Raw genomic sequence first — 19737 nt, 5'->3', positions numbered from 1 at the left:
GTGGGGTGGGGAATCCTTCACTATGTCTGTCTAGTGTCACAATCTGCTTCTCCAGCATAATTGCTTGCTGCCGTGGCCGACGGTTTCAGGTAACATCAGGGAATAGATTTAGTAGCAGATGTAAGGATTCTTCCCTTTGAATGATATCACGCAAGGTCAGTCAGCAAATCCTGCACTAAAAATAGAGGCCGGCTTCAAAGTTGGTAAGATTCCCTTTCTCGTGCCTTCACACTCCGAGGATCCACGCTGTCTACCAGTCCTGGAGACGTTGGCAGGTAAGCCAAGCCTAGCCAAGCGGACATGGGACTTGCTTTGCCAAAGGAATGGTTCTCCTTTCCCTTTAAAATTCTAGGCTCGGGAATCTCTCTCAGCCACCTCTCATAGCAAGGAACTTTTTAAAAACAATTTTAATGCAAGCGCCAGGGAGACATTGGATAACCGTTGACAAGGGATCAAATGAGATCACCTAACATTCCAAAATATGAAGCCAGTTTCATCTATCGGCTGTACTTTTTTTCATAGTTCAGAATCAACCTATTGCTGAGCGGGCCTTAAGACTGGTTAAGGGGGGGTGTCTCGGCTCTACCTATCGTTTTTCTGTATCTTACCCCTCCTACCTTCATTTCTTTCTTTAAGCATGTTTGTTCTTTCACCCAAAGGTGCTTTTTTCAGGAGGCAACTGGGCTTTTTTCTTTTGAAGATGTTTTGCTTCTCACCCAAGAAGCTTCTTCAGCTCTGACTGGATGGTGGGGAATGGAAGGATTTATACTTCTTGCAGACAGCTGGTCATTTGCATCCTTTTAGAGGGTCCTTGAAGCACTTGGAGGTTTATCTGTGTGACCTGAATAGCTAGTAGTTCTTTAACTAACTTCTTCTGTAAAAGAGTTGCCATCAGGCATGCAATGCTATCATCTTTGTTGCCAGTTTAGAACTAGAAGCACGGATGCGGCACTTCTGTGCATGCGTAGAGCGTCCGTGATGACGGATGGGCAGGTGGGCGGAGCCTCCCGCCGCTGCCACTACTGGTTCGCCCAAACCGGAGCGAACCAGCAGAATATCGGCCCCTCCGATAATCGTAGAGGTTTCAGCCTAGCAATCCTAAACAAGTCAATGTTCATATCAGCCCCTTGTGCTGAAAGTAAAGAGCAATTGCTACACAATTGCTCCCAAAGAAATCAATGCATCCTGAAAAACAGAACAGCGGGTAGAAAAGTGCTGCAGATGAAAAGCATTTGGTTGTTCTGTATGAAAGAAGCCAGGTCTGGTCTGGGTTGGTTCGAAAACAGTTTTATCTTTCCAGGAGAGTAATCTTCATAACACCCGAGACCAGACAAACATTTTTAAGAAATGGAAATGCTTACATTTATAAGGTTCTCCAATCAATCTGGCAAGAATCAACCCTGGCAGAGTTTTGAGTTTTCCCTTTCAACTCCTCTTCCTCCTTCTTCTAATTCCTGCATGGATGTCTTGATTTTCACGAGTGATTTATATAAGGGCCACCCCATTCCCTGAAATAATTCCTACCGAGCTTTCTCGTGCCTTGCATCATTTGATCAAAGGCACTTTTTTTTTTCAATCCAAGTGCGAGCCTAATTCTTTTTCCAGTTCCTCAGAAAGAACAGGTCCAAAAAAAGCCACAACATTTCTTCAGAGAGGCCATTAGGATCTGCAATAAATATCCATTTAAAATCTCTCCAGCCTTCTGAAAAGGATGGCAGCTCGACAAGACATTTTGCTTTTAAACATGTGGGCTCCAGAGCTGAGTTAGAATTGAATCACCGAGTTGGAAGGGACCTTGGAGGTCTTCTAGTCCAACTCCTTGCTTAGGCAGGAAACTCTACACCATTTCAGACAAATGGTTATCCAATCTCTTCTTAAAAACTTCCAGTGTTGGAGCATTCACAAATTCTGGAGACAAGTTGTTCCACTGATTAATTGTTCTAACGGTCAGGAAATTTCTCCTCAGTTCTAAGTTGCTTTTCTCCTTGATTAGTTTCCACCCATTGCTTCTTGTTCTGCCCTCTGGTGGTTTAGAGAATAGCTTGATCACTTCTTCTTTGTGGCAGCCCCTGAGATATTGGAGCACTGGTATCATGTCTCCCCTAGTCCTTCTTTTCATTAAACTAGACATACCCAGTTCCTGCAACCATTCTTCATATGTTTTGGCCTCCAGTCCCCTAATCACCTTGGTTGCTCTTCTCTGCACTCTTTCTAGAGTCTCCACATCTTTTCTACATTGTAGGGACCAACACTGGATATTTGATAGGCAGGCTGCAGTTTTAAAAGCAAAGAAAAGATTTTGAACATTCCGGTCTCTCTAATTAAAGACTGAAGAGACTTACAAGCAGATATTTGGAACAGACAGAGTGTTACCACCATTCCCATCCAAGACAGGACAGCCTGACTCACCAAATTATTTAGTGCTTCTTCCCTTTCTTTTATTACAGGTTCCAAAGTTAAAAATGTGAGAGGGGGGAGAAACACAAACAAACTTGAAGGAATAATGGCAGAAACTGGGCAATGTTTTTAGTGGTTGCCCAGGTTAGGTTTTGTGACAGGAAGACAATTAAAATGTCTGACAAATTAGATTATGAATGCCAAATGCTTTGGAGTGTACAACGGACAGTTTAACAATTCATGCAGTGGTGGGATTCAATTTTTTTTACTACTGGTTCTGTGGGTGTGGCTTGGTGGGTGTGGCAGGGGAATGATACTGCAAAATCCCCATTCCCTCCCTACTCCTGGGGGAAGGATATTGCAAAATCCCAGTTCCCTCCGCACTCCTGGGGGAAGGTTACTGCAATATCCCCATTCATTCCCCACTCCTGGGGAAGGATGCTGCAAAATCCGCATTCCCTCCCCACTCCTGGGGGAAGGATACTGCAAAATCTCCATTCCCTCCCCACCCCCATTAACCTGCCTTCCAGGTCCGTTCTCCTGTGCAGGGCAACAAAAGAAGACCCAGCCGATCAGCTGGGATGCTGATCAGCTGGGATTTGGGAGGCAGAGAATAGATGAGGTGGGCTAGTCGGTTCCACCACAAAACCGCGGACGACAAAATCGCGGTCGACGAAAGCGCGCATTTGACGTCATCACAGCGTGACGAAAACAGCTGTGATGGAAAAATGTAAAAATAAAGCGAAAACCTTACCCTAACCCCCCAAACCTAACCCTAAACCTAACCCTAAACCTAACCCTTAACCTAAGCCTAAATCTAACCCTAAACCTAACCCTTAACCTAACGCTAAACCTAACGCTAACCTTTAACGTAAAATTTAACGTAAACCTAACGCTCTAAACCTAACCCTAACCCTTAACCTAACCCTAACCCTAACCCTAAACCTAACCCTTACCTTTATGTGAATCGGCTTGCTTTAATTTTATTGTTATTTCAATTTTTAATTTTTTTGTCGCGCTGTGATGACGTCAAATGCACGCTTTCGTCGATCACGCTTTTGTGGACCGCGGTTTTGACGGGTCACGGGGCTAGTCAGAGGTGGTATTTACCGGTTCTCCGAACTACTCAAAATTTCCGCTACCGGTTCATCAGAACCGGCTGAATACTACCTCTGAATTCATGGTTAAATCCACAATGAGATACAATTCTATATTTGCACCAGCTGGAAATTGACACACTAGAAATTGACACATTGTCAATTTCCTTTTGGGTAAAAATGCCTTCTGGTTTGGGTTTTCAGTAGAGGACAAGACTCAAATTGTCCCTGTAGCTTTTCTTATTTGCTCTTTTTTATTGTTTATGAGAACCAAAAGTCTTCTCCAGGGGCAGTATTCACTTACCTTCCTATCGGTTCGCAAATGCGAGTGTGCCACCTCCACGCATGTGCATAACCTTCCATGTATGTGCTTTTGGCAAAAAAAAAAGTGCCTAAATGGGATGCCGTAGAGCCAGGGCGGGTGGGTGAGGCCACCTGCGATTTCTGTTACCAGTTCAAGTGAACTGGTCCGAACTGGTAGAATATCACCTCTGGTCTTCTCCGAGGCCCCAGAAAAGGCTAAGCTGGGCCGAGACAATTATCTGAGAAGAAAATGGGTAACAGAGCAGATATTCAGATGGTGCCCTAGGATGGATCGTCTGTACAGTTTTAGCCATCCCTGCAGGTCTGATCAACCATTAAAAGTTCAAGAGTTCTGTCCAAAACAAAGAAAACGCTACCGATTACACTGTCCTCATCATCCTGGACTCAAAGGAAATTGGAGAATGGGTAGATGATCAGAGTTACTGTATTTTTTGGAGTATAAGACGCACATTCCCCCCTAAAAGAGGGTGAAAATTTGGGTGCATCTTATACACTAAATGTAGCCCCACCCACCCACCATCCCCCACCCTTTGGCCTCTGCTTCCCAGCAATTTACCTCCTTGCAGCAAACAGGGAAAATGGGACTTGCAGAGGCTGCAATAGGCTATAGCAATCCCTGGAGCCTGAAACAGCTGATGATCGGGAGGGTCCCATGCTTAAACTGAAAGTGAAACTTGCTGTTTGCTCCACCAGGCAAATTGCTGGGAGGCAAAAGCAGATTTTTTTTTTCTTGTGCTAATCAGCCTGTTTGCTGCAAGAAGGTAAGTCAATAACTATAAATGCCTATAGAATGTTCAAATTTTTAGACTTATTTTTAAAAGACTCCTTTATTATAGTTCTAGACAGCTTAACAAAATGAAGAAGCTTTTTAAAATAAATGCTTGATCTGAAGAGGCCCAGTGCTATTGTATCTTCTTTTAAATAGCAGAGAATAACTATACTTCCAGAAAGCCACATCCATTTTAACAGCATTTGTATAGTCTGAAATGTAACACTACAAACAGTGTATATTATCTGTACTGTTTGCTGTTTGTTGCAAGGAGGCAAATTGCTGGGAGGCAGAAGCAGATTTTTTCCCCTTGTTTTCCTCCCCAAAAGCTAGGTGCGTCTTATACTTTGGAGCGTCTTATACTCTGAAAAATACAGTACGTTTGCTACGAAATACATGGCTTGATTCATGTTTCTCTCCCATGTCAAGACATGATGGAAGTGGGGAGTTCCTTGCTATCACCTCCCCCATCCCCAATTTATTTCTTTCAATCCATCCACAGGAAAGGATTGGAAGAGCCAATAGAGTGGTCACATCCAGGTGGTCAAAAGCCCCACTCCTTCTGCCCATGTGAGTGGTGGAATTGTGATCATATTGTCATGGACACCGTTTGGAACTCCGCAGATGCCTTGACTCCCATGGGAAAGAAATTGTGTCAGTGCTAATTATACTTTCATTCCTGGTACAAAGATGAATTTAGGAAGGAGAGGACCACTGAAGGGAGCAGCTCATCTTCCATTAGTACCTCAGATAGTAGCTGAAGCGTTTGTTGCAATTAAAGCAATGATAGGTTTTAATTGCTTATTGTGATGTGTGCATAAAACATCACACTGTGCAAAGCTGTTGTGCAGTTGCTGAATCCTTTCTAGCTTCTACCTTCATTGTCTCTTTCCCATAGAAGTCATCAGCAGATCTGCACATAATGGTTTTAAGCATTAATTAATTGGGGGGGGGTAGTTGTTTCATTTCTCTTTAAAAATGCATTACTGTACATTTTTTAAACAAGGAAGGAATTAATCATGGAAATCGAAACAGAGGAGGAGGAAGTAATATTAGTATGTTTACCATTTTGAGTCGTTTATAAAAATAATTAAGGCAGGTTAAAAAAAAATCCAACAAACTATTCGCATGGGGAAAATAGGAGGTGAGAACATTAAGGATGTGTGCCACCTTTAGATCACCCAAAATAAAGGCAGGATATAAGAAGCTTGCCCCCCAAAATAAAACAAACAATGGTTTGAGAACATTACTCCATGCAATATCTCCTGCAATGAAAAGGAATTAATTTTCAACCCCAGCTTTTCTTTAATATTTTACGATACCAAATCCTTCAGCAGATGTCTCTTATTAGTTTCCTGGATTTAATATATTTCAATGTAAACACTGGTTTTGATTTTCAATGGTCTTCTAGTCTGTCGTATAATTTATGGCTCTGCAGTTTAACTATACTGAGTTTTTTTTTTTACATTGGAATCCTGTCTAAAAGTCTATAATAGTTTGAAATAAATAGGTTTCCTAATGGAATTCAATCTTCTGGACTCAGACTTTCAGCTTTTAAGCTAATCTTCCTATTTTGGGGGAAAAAACCCTTGTCTGAAAGAAAAAAGGACAATATTGAAGCTTTTGAAAATTTTCCATCCACTTACAACTTGGATCAAAAATTGTTCAAATCTTTGTCCTCTTTTGAGTAGGAAGAAGTGGTGGCTTCCTACCGGTTCGGACCAGTTCAGCCGAACCAGTAGTGGTTTGGCTGCCTGGGTCTCTGGAACCAGAAGCAACCCAGGCCTGGCATGCCCCCATACCGGTTCTCCGGGTGGCGCCATAGGCTCCGCCATCTTGTTTTTCGGTTCTGTACATGCACAGAACAATTTTAATTGTACTGCGCATGCGCGCGGGGCACACACACGAGCCAACCAGTAGTAGTGCCTGCTAGAACCGATCCCTGGTAGGAAGAATACGTTACACATATTACAACGTAATTTAGGTTGAATGATTCAGTTGAGGATGGCTGGAGTAACCCATTCATTCATTTTCTTTTCTCTTTTGGCTTGCTCTTTAATTTTAGGACCTACTGTATGAAGTAATTGAAGGAGAATGCATTTTTCTCACATAAGAGTTTGGTTTTTGCCTCGCTAAAAAGATTCTATGGTTACATTGCTATTTTTGAAAATAAAGTATTGTACTCCATGCTCCATGGCAATTGCAGCAATGTTTAATACAACCTACGCTGCCATTTCAACAGATTTTAAATACGTAAATATATTTTGCCATTCATGCATAAACTGAGCAGGGATATGTTATCTATCTATATATAAATGTGTGTGTGTGTGTGTGTGTGTGTGTTCCAGCATAACTCTGGAACCAGTGGTGGGTTATTAATTTTGTTGCTACTGGTTCGGATACGCTCATGCGCACGCGCAACACTTCTGTACATGAGCAGAAACATCCGGATGGGTGGGCGGAGCCTCCCGCCACCACTATTACCGGTTCGCTTGATCCAGGCCAAACCGGCAGCAACTTACCTCTGTCTAGAACGCCTCGAGCAATTTCAACCAAACTTGGTACAGATTACTTACTCTCTGGAAACAAATACTGTGCGGGTAAGATACTCCTAACACCCCCCGGGGTATGTGTTCTCTTAAGATTCAACCTGTTGTGCCTTAAAATGGCTTCTACTGCACAGTACAATTGAGTTGCCATGGTAACGGTTTCACAGTACTCCACAAGGGGGCTCCCTCTAGTAAGGGGGGAAATCCAACATTAGAAATTACGTTTGGTCTGGACATTTTCAACAAGGCTTTGATTATCTTTGAGAACAAATGTATGACCATGATCAATAAAACATTCCTGGGGCATGGGGAAAACATTTGTAACTAATTTAATTGTCCCCGAAATCAGAGCTTTTCCTGTCTAATACAGGATTAGATAAATACATGGGCAACGCCGGGTTATCAGCTAATTTTGTATAAATTAACTGCATATATTACATTATATCCTTTTTGAAAAGTTTTCAAAGTGTGTCCTTTGTGCTCTTTCACTGCTGGGCGTTTCTTCTCTGCCAATTAATTTCTCCTTTTTTTTAATTCTGTCTTTCCTTCCCAAACATTTACAGGAAGGAACATCTTTTAAAAATCAACTTTATCACACTTTTTGCATTTTCCATATTTTATTGGAAGATAGAGGATTTTATCTCTGCTCAGGTGTTTTTATTCTTTTTGTACAGTTCATCTGTAAAACTTTCCTGTTCCTCTCGGAAAGAACAGAAGTATGAAAATGAAATAACAGTAACAAATAGCCATAATAATGGTTATTTTTTATCTGGAGTTATTCCTCCTTTCTGACAAGGCGTTTGAAACAATTAGTAACTAATAGCATTTTGAAATGCTTTAAATCAAGGGGTCAAACTCAGTTTTGTTGAGGGCAATGTTCCCTCTATTTTTTTTTCCAGTATGAGCAGAAAAGTATAGTGTTTGAGCAGCACATTTTCATACCTGAGCATCTGAATTTTTTTCACAGATGTCACAACAACGAAATCAGTATTATTTGAAACTCAAAGTTATGTTTATTCAAGGTACCCGCTTAATTAAAAGTGTTATATAATATCAGTATCATTTAACAACGCTCCTGCTTAGCAACCAAAATGTTGGCTCAGAAAGTCTGGCATTTGAAGCACGCAAGTCTTAAAGCTGTTGTTACAAGATCCTTGCACCCCTAACCCTTTAGAAAAAAAAAACCAGGGGTCTTCAAACCTGACAACTTTAAGACTTGTGGACTTCAACTCCCAGAATTCCTCCTCCAGTCATGTTGCAGCAACATCATCTGCGTGGATCTGCTCCATCTTCGTTTTTTTCACTGGGGGCATGGCTGCCACTGAAGATCCCGACGAGCCCCCGCCACCACCAGAATAACTGCTGCCACCTCCTCCTCCAACAGCACCATCACATTTGCTGCCTGGCATTGTGGCTGAGGTGAAGCCGCCAAAGCTCCCACTGATGCCCCCGCCCATGGAAGGGGCGGCGGTGCCTCCCCCTCCCCGGGGAGCACCTGAGCTGGGCTCTGTGTTACCCCAGCCGCCGCCTCCTCCTCCTCCACCATGCTTTTGAGAAGCCATGAGGCCTTTTTTTCCTGCTCCCGCCCCCTCCGCCGCCTTCCTACTGGCTCCCGCAGCCTCAAAAACACGGCGGAGGAGGAGGGGGAGGGATAACGCAGGGGCCAGCTCAGGTGCTCCGCGTGGAGGGGGAGGCACCACTGCCATGGGTGGGGGTGCTAGGAGCTTTGGCGGCTTCACCTCAGCCGTAGTGTAGGGTGGCAAATCCAGCAGTGCTGTTGGAGGAGGAGGAGGAGGCGGCAACAGATATTTCGGTGGCAGCGGGGGCTTTGGGAGTTCACTTCAGCCGCAGCACCGGACGCAAATGGCTAGGATTGGCCGCTCACAAAGGACCTCCCCGGGCTTGCTTTGCTGAACATGGGGCGACTGACACTAGTTTGAGAGGCCGCGGCTGGTGCAAACTACCATCAGTTGCTCCGTGCTCATCAAAACAAGTCTGGGGAGGTCCTTTGTGGGTGGCCAGTTCTAGCCACCTGCAAAGGACTTCCCCGCGTTTTCTTTGCTGAACACGGGGTGACTGATGGTAATGAGTGGCGCAGCCGGCGCCTAGGAGGACCTAGGAGATTGGCTGTGCCGCCTAAGCTCCTGCCGCCATCCCCACGCCCATGTTAATCCTAGATTTTCTGAGGCCCCTCAGCTTCCGGAGCCTGTGACAGAAATCACTGCGCGGCAGTTAAAAATTGCTGCGTGGTGTTTTCATGCAGCCGCGCACCTTAGAGGGAACAGTGGTTGGGGGCCGCATCAGAGTTGTGTTTGATCCAGCCCCCAGGCCTCGAGTTTGACACCCCTGCTTTAAATCATCCTCCCTCTTCTATTAAGTCAGCTTGGACAAGATAGCATAGGACAGTGATGGCTAACCTTTTTGTTGCTGAGTGCCAAAAATGCGATGGGTGTGCATGCAATAGCATGTCAGCACCCATAATGCAAAGCATGCCCCCACATGCGCATGCATGCAGAACCCCCCCGTGCTCCCCCCCCATGCGTGCTGCACTACTCACCTCCAAGCTGAGCTTAGTATTTCCTCCGGGGGGGAAGGGGAGGCAATTTTTGCCTTCCCAAGGCTCTCGGAAAGCCTTCGGAGCCTGGGGAGGGCAAAAAGCAAACTTCCGGTAGGTCCATTGGGCCCGTTTTATGCCCTGCCCAAACTCTGGAGGCTTTTCTGAAGCCTGGGGAGGGCGGAAACAGCCTCTCCCGGCCCTCCAGAAGGCCAAAATCAGCTGGCTGGCACACGCATGCATGCTGGAGCCGAAAGCTCATGTGCTGGCAGATATGGCTAGGTGTGCCACCTGTAGCAAGTGTGCCATAGGTTCTCCATCACGGGCATAGGATATGTAACTTCTGTTAAGATCTTTGTTTGCTATTGCTATTATAATGATTATTTCTATTGCAATACAGGTAGTCCTAAACTTACAACAGTTCATTTAGTGACCGTTCAAAGTTACAACAGCTTTGAAAAAAGGTGACTTATGACTATTTTTCACACCTATGACCATTGCAGCATCTCCATGATCACATGATCAAGATTCAGATTCTTGGGAACTGACTCATATTTATGATGGGATCTCAGTGTCCCGGGGATCACGCGATCCCCTTTTGTGACCTTCTGACAAGCAAAGTCAATGAGGAAGCCAGATTCATTTAATAACGATGTTACTAAGCTAATATCTGCAGTGATTCACTTCACAACCATGGCAAGAATGGTCACAAAAATCGGACAAAACTCACTTAACAAATGTCTTAGCAACTTAGCAGCAGAAATTTTGGACTTGGTTGTGGTCGTAAGTCAAGGACTGCCTGTATAACAGATTGTAGGTCCAACTGCAGTGGTTCACGAAAACCAAGACGGTCTTTCTGTGTGTGTGTGTATGTGTGTGTGTGTGCGCGCACGCACGCGCGCGCGTGCGTCTGTCTGTCTGTCTGTCTGCCTGTCTATAGCAATAACAACAGCATTTAGATTTATATACCATTTCATAGTGCCTTATAGTCCTCTCTAAGCAGTTTACAGAGTCAGCCTCTTGCCCCCAACAATCTGGGTCCTCATTTTACCAACCGAAGAAGGATGGAAGGCTGAGTCAACCTTGAATGAGGTGAGATTCGAACTGCCAAATTGCAGACAGTCAGCAGACGTATGCTTCCAGTACAACACTCTAACCACTGCGCTATGCTGTATGGCTGTGTCTACCTGGCAAATAGAGCCATAGTGGCACAGTGGTTAAAATACAGAATTGCAAGCTGACTCCGCCCATTTGCCAGCAGTTCAATCCTGACCGGCTCAAGGTTGACTCAGCCTTCCATACTTCCAAGGTTGGTAAAATGAGGGTCCAGATTGTTGGGCGCAACATGCTGACTCCATAAATCTCTTAGAGAAGGCAGCAAAAAGGCTATGAAGCGGTATATAAGTCTAAGTGCTATTGCCATTTTTTCTAGATTGTAGGCCCGTGATGGCAAACCTATGGCACGCATGCCGCAGGTGGCATGCGGAGCCATATTTAGTAGCACACCAGCCCTCAGCTCTTTTCGGAGGGCCAGGGAAGGCTGTGTTTGCCCTCCCCAGGCTTTAGGAAAACCTCCAAACACTGGGGAGGGCAGGAAACGGCCCCAATGGGACAACCGGAAGTTCATTCCCGAACTTCCGGTTGGGCTGTTGGGGCCGTCTTTCGCCCTCTCCAAGATTCAGGAAAGCATGGGGGGGGGGATTGTGCACACAAGCACCGGTGGGCGGGAAGATTGAGTGGGCATGTGCCCACATTCTCAATTTTGGCACACCATAAGAAAAAGGCCCGCCATCTCTGTTGCAGGGCATCAGGGAAACCATCCACCAGCAGAGCTGTCCTTATCATACCCCCTTGAAATGAATAGAGGCCACTCAAGGATACAACTCTGCTTCCCATCCCTAAAATCCAGTCCATCTCCAGGGCTCTCCTCCAGATTCCCAGATCTGCTGTTGGGCTTTGAATTGATGCCTTTTCAAGCCAACTGTAAAAAAAAAAAAAAAAAACCATCAGGAGAACCTCAGAGCCCTGGACTTTGCCTCGGAAACCCTGTTCATTCCTGCCTGAGAGTTGGGGAGAGTCAGCCAAATTTCTGATCCAGAGAAATTTAGGAGGCAATTTCTCATCTTCATCATCACAGTCTGTCAAATTTACCAAAGGTAACTGGCCTGCCAATTCTATTCCATTAACTGTTTTTGAGTAGTATTAATAGCCTTGTACTGTACATTGTTGTGGAAGTTCAGAATCTCTTTGCCAGTTGAACTGTCTAACAATGGACATTCTATCCAGCAATCTCTGAGTTGAATCTTCTGGCAGAATTAAACAGGCAGGTTTGGTAAGTCCTAGCCAGAGATCTTAGGAGGCAAGGAGAAATAAAGATGGTCTTTCAAAGATTAGGGTCTGAAATTGAGGGAGACCCTTCTTTCTTGGCATTAGAGCCCATTTTTGCTTGGAGATGAATCTTAAAAGGGATTTCAGCTGGACAGAATGAGCTCCAATAGTGATGAATGTCAAATCCAGTCTAAACGTCTGGCTAACTGTGTTCTGACCTAGGCTTCAGAAAATCACGAAGCAGACTCCTTGTCTTGACAAAACCCCTTTTTATTAAGCTAATGTGAATTCCTAACATTCACATCCAGCAAAGTCCCGGCAAACAATCTTTCAAGGATGAATTTACAACCACAGACCTTATCAGGCTTGGAGAGCTGCCAGGCCGATAGCTTCCAAACGCAACGCTGTACAAGAAAATACTTGGCAAGGAGCCTCTGAGAGTCACGAACAAATCTTCACTCTAATGAAACAAACTAATTGTCTCCTGCAAGTGCCACGCCCCTTTCGCTTCTCTTTATTCCCTTTGGGAGGGGCCATTCACTGTCCACCTGTGCCTTTACTCCTGAGTCAGCCCTTGTTCCTTAACTGTTCCCTTCTCCTGGCAGCACATGCGCACATTGGGAACAGGCTCCAGCTGTTCTTCTGCCGCACTGATCTCTGACTCCGAAGGCAGCTGACAACTGTCATGTGGCCCTGGCCCCATCTCTGCCTCTGACACAGACCCCCTCATCAGAGCCTTCCCCAGACTACCCAGGACTGGCCCATGTTCCTCCCCAACCTCCTCACTGTCTGAGTCTGCCACTAGCTCTGCTGGCCACTGGCGGGCCACAACAGTGTGCAACCAACCATAGTAATAATAATATTTATGAAACAGGTATGGTCTCCATCTCTCAACAACTCTGGGTGGCTCACACCAAACAAATTACGATCAGATCAGTGAAATATAAAAGTTAAAAATAAAAGATAGCTAGCCCAATGAAGCAAAGGCCTCAGTCTTCTTCTCTAAAGGTCTGAGTGGAGAGCTAGGTTTTATGGTCCTTCTAAACTGTAGCAGAATGGATGTCTATGGAGATTCTCAGTCATCCAGGTCATGGTTGTCCCAAAGGATGCTTTTTCAAGAGGCAACTGGACTTTCTTGGTTTTTCTTTGAAGACGTTTTGCTTCTCATCCAAGAAGCTGCTTCTGCTCTGACAGGATGGTGGGGAACAGAAGGATTTATACTCTTTGCAGACAGCTGGTCATTTGCATTCTTTTTAGAGAGGCCCCCTTGGAGGTTGATCTGCACCCTCAGGGTCACCTGAGTAGTGCAAATGGATGTGTAGCTTGTAACTGTTGAAAGGATTGTGTAAAAAGTCAAAGGCCATTCTTTTGAAGACAGCAAAGTCCACATTTCGGACAGAGGGGACTGCTGGTATGAAAGAGGGGTCAAAGAGGTCATCTATGTCAAAATTGAACAGCTCTCTCTCAACAGAGGGGGAGGGATATGACATCATCTATCTCCAGTCTACAACACCATCTTTCCAATAAAACTCCAGGTGGTCTTATGACTCGTTAAAAGAATGCAAATGACCAGCTGTATAAATCCTTCTATTTATTCCCCATCATCCAGTCAGAGCTGAAGAAGCGTCTTGGATGAGAAGCGAAACTTCTTCAAAGAAAAACCAGAAAGTCCAGTTGTACCTTTGGGACAGCAGAATGGACCCATCTACATCTCAAGACGAACCTCATTCCAGGGACAGGTGCTGCTACAGAGAAGGGACATTTCCAAGGTCCCAACAAATGTTTAGTGGTTTAATCAAAGGAAGCTGAAGTGCACCAGACCTGCAAGATTAAATTCAGCTACGAAGACGCTATAGAAGATATCTCAAGTAATCGAGCCCTGTGTCCAGAGGTGGTACTCAGCAGGTTCTGACCAGTTCTGGAGAACCAGTAGCAGAAATTTTGAGTAGTTTGGAGAATCGGTAAATACCCCCTCTGACTATTCACCCCCATCTATTCTCTGCCTCCCGAGTCCCAGCTGATCGGGAGGGAATGAAGATTTTACAGTATCCTTCCCCTGCCATGCCCACCAAACCATGCCATGCCCACAGAACCGGTAGTAAAAAAATTTGAATCTCGCCACTGCCTGTGTCATCTATCAGCCTTCATAATGAAGGCCCTCGACCTTTTCCTCATTAGAAGAATTTCTTTTCTCTGGTTCCATAAGAATTACTTTTCCAACCACTGCTCTAAAGTAATCCAGGGATTCAGAAGGTCTACCTGCCTGTATATTTCCCACCCATCTCACTTTTTCCTTGTTGTTTATTCCAGGATCTGAGCTTTCTATGTGCCTCCTTTGGACTCTTGAGACCAAATGTCTTCATCTGCTGTGAAATCTGGAAAAAGAAGTGCTTACGCACCGGTTAAAGTAGACCCAGAGAGTGACTATTGTACACCTGGAGCGTTTGATTTGGAGAGACTCTTTTGGAAAGGAAGCCCCAAATACACGCATGTCAACGAAGTCTGGCCAAACCTCTACATAGGAGATGAGTAAGTTTTGTCAAAAAGCCAAGAGATTTTCATTCCAGGTAATCCTTGACTTATGACCCCAAGTTGAGCCCAACATTTCTTTTGGACACAGTTGTTAAGTGAGTTCTGCTCCATCTTATTGTTGTGGCCCACCAGCGGCTAGCAGAGCTAGTGGCAGATTCGGACAGTGAGGAGGTTGGAAAGGAACATGGGCCAGTCCTGGAGCCTAGGTCATACCACTTATGATCCTTCTTGCCACAGTGAATCACAACAGCTGCTACACTAATAGTCGGGTTGTGAAATGAATCTGGATTCCCGATCAACTTGGCTGGTCAGAAGGGTGCAAAAACTGATCATGTGACCCCCAGACCCTGCAAAAGTGTCACAAATATAAACCATTTGTCAAGCATCCAAGTTGTAATCATGTGACCCTCAAGATGCTGCAATGGTTATAAGTGTGAAAAACAGTCACAAGTAACTTTTTTCAGTCCCATTGTAACGTCAAACAATTGTTATGTCGAGACTACCTGGATGGATCTATGGATAGGGGTGTCAAACTGAAGGCCCGCGGGCCAGATCTGGCCTGTGGAGTGCTTAGATCTGGCCCACAGGACTGCCCTAGAAACAGAGGAGGACCAGCCGCAGTGCCTCTGCCAGCAAAATCAGAGCCTGTGAGGGTTGCAAGCGGCCCTCCTGGGCTCCGTTTTCACTTGAGGAGGGCTGTTGGACATCAAACTACCCATGCCTACCATGGCCATGCCCACCCCAGCCACGCCCACTTGGCCCACTGAGGTCAAATGCAACCCTAATGCAATCCTCAATGAAATTGAGTTTGACACCCCTGGTCTGTGACAATTCTCCATGGCCAATTCTCCATGGCCAACTCATCATGGCTACCTCACCACAGTCAACTTGCCACAGCCAACTCACTACGGGACAAGAGTTACACTAATATCAAAGAAATGATGGGACAGAATCATTAAAGAAAGGAGGAAAAGAATGAAATGTGAATGGCAAAAATTAAAATAATTTTATTTTATTTTAAATAATTAAATAGAATTGTTAAATTGTCCTGTAGCAGGTTGTCCCATGGTGAGTTGACCATGGCAAGTTGTTCCACAGTAACTTGGCCATGAGTTGGCTGTGGAGAGTTGTCCCAGTGAGTTGGCCATGATGAGTTAGTTGTGGAGAGTTGGCCATGCTGTATTGTCCCACAGCAAGCTGGCCATAGAGTTGGCTGTGGAGAGTTGGTCTTGCCGAGTTGGTCATGGTGAGTTTACTGCAGCAAGTTGGCTGTAGCAAGTTGTCCCATTCCCACCTGTGTCAGACCTGCGGCCAACTTTTCTTTTGGACCTCAGGCTTGCCATACTTTCTATTATTCTACTATGCATTATCTATTGTGGGAAAATGGGAGGGAGGATTATACGGAGTTGGATGATATGTAGCCATAACAAAATTCTTTCTAGAAAGCCAAGGTCATCCTTTGTCTCTGCACCTGGCCAGAACTGGATGGGTGGAACTGCCAGTATGGCAGTGGAAGATTGGACCATGTGATGGACTTGTGGGTATGGAGGCAGGATCTTGAACTTTCAACTGGGTGGGGAAAACTGGGAAGCTTTCGGATTCGGGTTTTCCCAGATGTGCCAATATGGCTCTCTTAATAAATGGGAACTTTGAGGAATCTTTTGCCTCGGACTCTGATTTACTTTTGGATGCTATTTGGAACCTGACACCTGTATCCGAAGCAGGGTGCAAAAATCTAGATGGCCACTGTGAGTGTGGGATCAGAGTCCTGGTCGCTTTGAAACATGTCATTCAAAGGGAAAAAAGATGGGGCTCGTATGGTTATGGCCACCCATTTGGATTTTTGTCAAATAAAAGAAGCCCCTTCTGCTTTGGCCCAGGAAAACGGCACTTGATCGGTACAGCCTGGAGAAAGCTGGCTTCACCCATGTGCTCAACGCAGCCCATGGACGATGGAATGTGGATACGGGGCCCAACTACTACGAAGACATGGCCATCCAGTACCATGGAGTGGAGGCAGACGATCTTCCCACCTTCAACCTGAGCCAGTTCTTCTACTCTGCTGCCGAGTTCATCCATGAAGCACTCCAGGATGAGACCAGTAAGCCCACCTAAAGCTTCCAAGCGACTGATGCGCGGGTTCACTCCACACCCATAGTTTCTTATATTTTGGGTTGAGGAATCCTTAAGGGGAAAATATTTTGCCCCAGATTCTTCGAATGCCACAACCATATAGTTCCTATTCATCTCTTTAAAACAGGGGTGTCAAACTCAACTTCATTGAGGGCTGCATAAGGGCTGTGGTTAACCTCGGGGGTGTGGCAAAGGTGGTATTCTGCAGGTTCTGACCAGTTCTGGAGAACTGGTAACGGAGATTTTGAGTAGTTCGGAGAACCAGTAAATGCCACCTCTGACTGGCCCCGCCCCCATCTAGTCTCTGCCTCCAGAGTCACAGCTGATCGGGAGGGAATGGGGATTTTGCAGTATCCTTCCCCTGGAGTGGGGAGGGCGTGGAGATTTTGCAGTATCCTTCCCGTCACGCCCACCAACCAACACCCACAGAACCGCTAGTAAAAATGTTTGAATCCCACAAGTGGTCGCTGGGCATGGCTGACTGGGTAGGCATAGCCAGCTTGATGCCACTCCCCAAACTGCTGGCATCTTTCCTCCTCGCTCTGGGTAGACCTGACCTGATCTTTCCTCGCCATTGTGTAGACCAGGACGGCCCCACAGGCTGGATCCAACCATATTATAGGCCTAATCTGGCCTGTGGGCCTTGAGTTTGACACCCGTTTTAAATGATCGATTCAAATATGAATCAGGATAAGAATATTCAGAGAGTCCCTACACTCAAAACTCTGGAAAACTCTTTAGCATCCTGAGAACTAAAGGCCTTGCTAGGCTTTCAGTTAAATAGCTGTCAAAATTCTCTCCCACGTAACTGTCCACTGTAGACATCTTCAGGGTGAAAAAACTATAACAGGCACAAGTATCTTGTGTTGGATTGTATCACTTGTTTTTCACCTGCATCCCACCTTCCAAGCCTATAGGAGGATCAGAGGCTTCTGCAGGAGGTCAAAAAAAAAAAAGTCGAGATGACCTGCATCTTTCTATGTGAAGTTATGGTATTACTATCAGGAAGATAAGTCACATGTGGCACTGTTTATTCCTTCTTAAAAATAAAGTCCCCTGCAGGTTGAGCTCAACTCGCACCTGATTTTTGGGTGATGGTCAGTAAAATCTTTGCCATTGTTCTGTTTGATTTTTGCGATTAGAAAATGACTTAGAGTGGTCTTTTACATTGAACAGTACAAGTCAAATTAGAAGTGTATCCCTAATTTGTGAGAAAATAGACCTTTGGTGCTAAGATTTGAAGGGCATTTTTTCTATTCTGCTTAAAAGAAAAGCATGTGACCTTTCTCCCTCTGTCCCTTTCTTCTCTCTGTCCCCCCTCTCTGTCCTTCTGTCCCTTTCTTCTTCTCTCCCTTTCTCCCTCTGTCCCTTTCTCCTTCTCTCTCCCTCTCTGTCCCTTTCTTCTTCTCTTCTTTTCTCCATCTTTCTCCCTTTCTCTCTCTCCTCTTCTTTCCATCTCTTTCCCTCTCCCTCTTCTTCTCTTTCCATCTCTTTCCCTCCCTCTCCCTTTCTCCATCTCTTTCTACCCCCCATCTCTTTCTCCCCCAAGCATGAGCTACATCTAAACTACTGTTTACACCACTGAAATGTGGCTTGACTCTATCCCTGTTTTCGTCCATTTTCACGGATTTCAAGAGCTCTTGTTCTCATGAACCTTAAAGCCCACAAGGAGCACTGTAGTGGATTCTTTAAAAGACAGTCACCACTGGATCCTAAGTTTCAAGATCCTTGCACCCGCTGTGTCCCCTGTGGATCTGTGCATTATCCAAGAGCACAAGGTCAAAAGTCTAAGTCGCTGATGCCAAATCTCAGTGTTTTCTCTGTCTCTCTCTGTTTTGGTTTCTTGATCTTTGCAGACAAGATCTTGGTCCACTGTGCCATGGGGCGTAGCCGCTCAGCAGCCTTGGTCTTAGCCTATCTGATGATTTACAAGCACATGACTGTGGTGGATGCCATTGGCCAGGTGCTCCAGCACAGATGCATCCTTCCGAACCGCGGGTTCCTGAAACAGCTCCGGGAACTGGACATAAAGCTGGCCTTGGAAAGGAAAAATGCCACCAACAGGCTCAACGCAAGCAAAGAGGAGAAGGCCCACGCAGAGATTTAACATTCCGTTTCTTGGGAAATAAGTAGCTACAAAATAATCAAGGAGTGTGAAAAACCATTAGGTAGAGAGAGTCATTTGTTACCAACTAAGGAAGGAATGAGGTAGGAGCGGGGAGGTGGCTGCAATCGAAAGCCCTTCACATGTCTTTTAAGTTATTTTCAGCTTGATTATATGCAGAGAAGGAGCGACGGAGGGCAGCCTTTTAATAGGGAGCTTGCAGAAGATGAGGAAAGCAGCTCTTCTGCAGAAAAGAAGAAAGGAACTCCTGCAACCAAGTCTGGCGATGACACTGTATTTAACGGTGTACAGTGTGCAGAAAGAGAATACACACAGTGTGTAAGTCTGGGTCGAACTGTGGAGTCCTGAGAACTTTCTGAACTTGGCTGTTGCTTCACAGATGTTTTATTACCCAGCTAGGCAACATCAACAGGGCACCGATGCATTGAAGCAAATCTGCATGCAAAGCACCAACCCCAGAGAGCACCAAGGACTCCAGAGTGTGCAAAAAAAGAAGAGCAACTTACTTGGAGAACCAAATAGCACCTAAAACAGATCATCGTCATCGTTGTTGTTGTCGTCGTCATCGTTATCTTAAATCACTCCACTGCGGGATGTAATCCTTTGGGTCATTAACTACTTACTAACCACATCAGAGCAGCATGTTAGATTATAATCCATAAACTTGAATAAAGAAATCTTAATTTTGTAGTGGATCAATTTGGGATTATTATTATTATTATCATCATCATTATCATCATCATCATCACTAACACCACCAACAAATCGAGGTTAACACACATAATTATTTTCTTCGGGAGGGATGGTGACTTGCGCTTCACTGGGGGTCCTTTTGTTTTTAAAGAACACCAGTGAAGCACAAATAATCACCTCCAGATGCAAATTAGCAGGACCAGATAAGTTGCCCACAAATATTTTTGTGGGAGTTT

General features: G+C 45.1%; 1 protein-coding gene across 2 annotated transcripts; it reads left to right on the top strand.

Annotated features, from left to right (window-relative positions):
* Positions 1-234: 234 nt before the first annotated feature.
* DUSP29 (dual specificity phosphatase 29) lies at positions 235-19503 on the top strand. Of its 2 annotated transcripts, none has more exons than XM_087702184.1 (4): positions 235-275; positions 14329-14547; positions 16431-16651; positions 18540-19503. In XM_087702184.1, the coding sequence occupies exons 2-4, from the start codon at positions 14372-14374 to the stop codon at positions 18788-18790; spliced, it is 648 nt and encodes a 215-aa protein (XP_087558310.1). In that variant the 5' UTR covers positions 235-275; positions 14329-14371; the 3' UTR covers positions 18791-19503. The 2 variants fall into 2 exon arrangements, with proteins under 2 accessions (XP_087558310.1, XP_087558309.1); XM_087702183.1 differs by lacking the exon at positions 235-275 and adding an exon at positions 11729-11846.
* The last annotated feature ends 234 nt before the right edge of the window (positions 19504-19737 follow it).

The sequence above is a fragment of the Thamnophis sirtalis genome, unplaced genomic scaffold (genome assembly GCF_051295495.1).
Source record: "Thamnophis sirtalis isolate CommonGarterSnake01/CBP01778 unplaced genomic scaffold, rThaSir2_p1.2 scaffold_15, whole genome shotgun sequence".
NCBI classification, from domain to species: domain Eukaryota; kingdom Metazoa; phylum Chordata; class Lepidosauria; order Squamata; family Natricidae; genus Thamnophis; species Thamnophis sirtalis.
The sequence above is the reverse complement of the archived record's forward strand: the minus strand, read 5'-3'. Positions and strand labels throughout refer to the sequence as shown.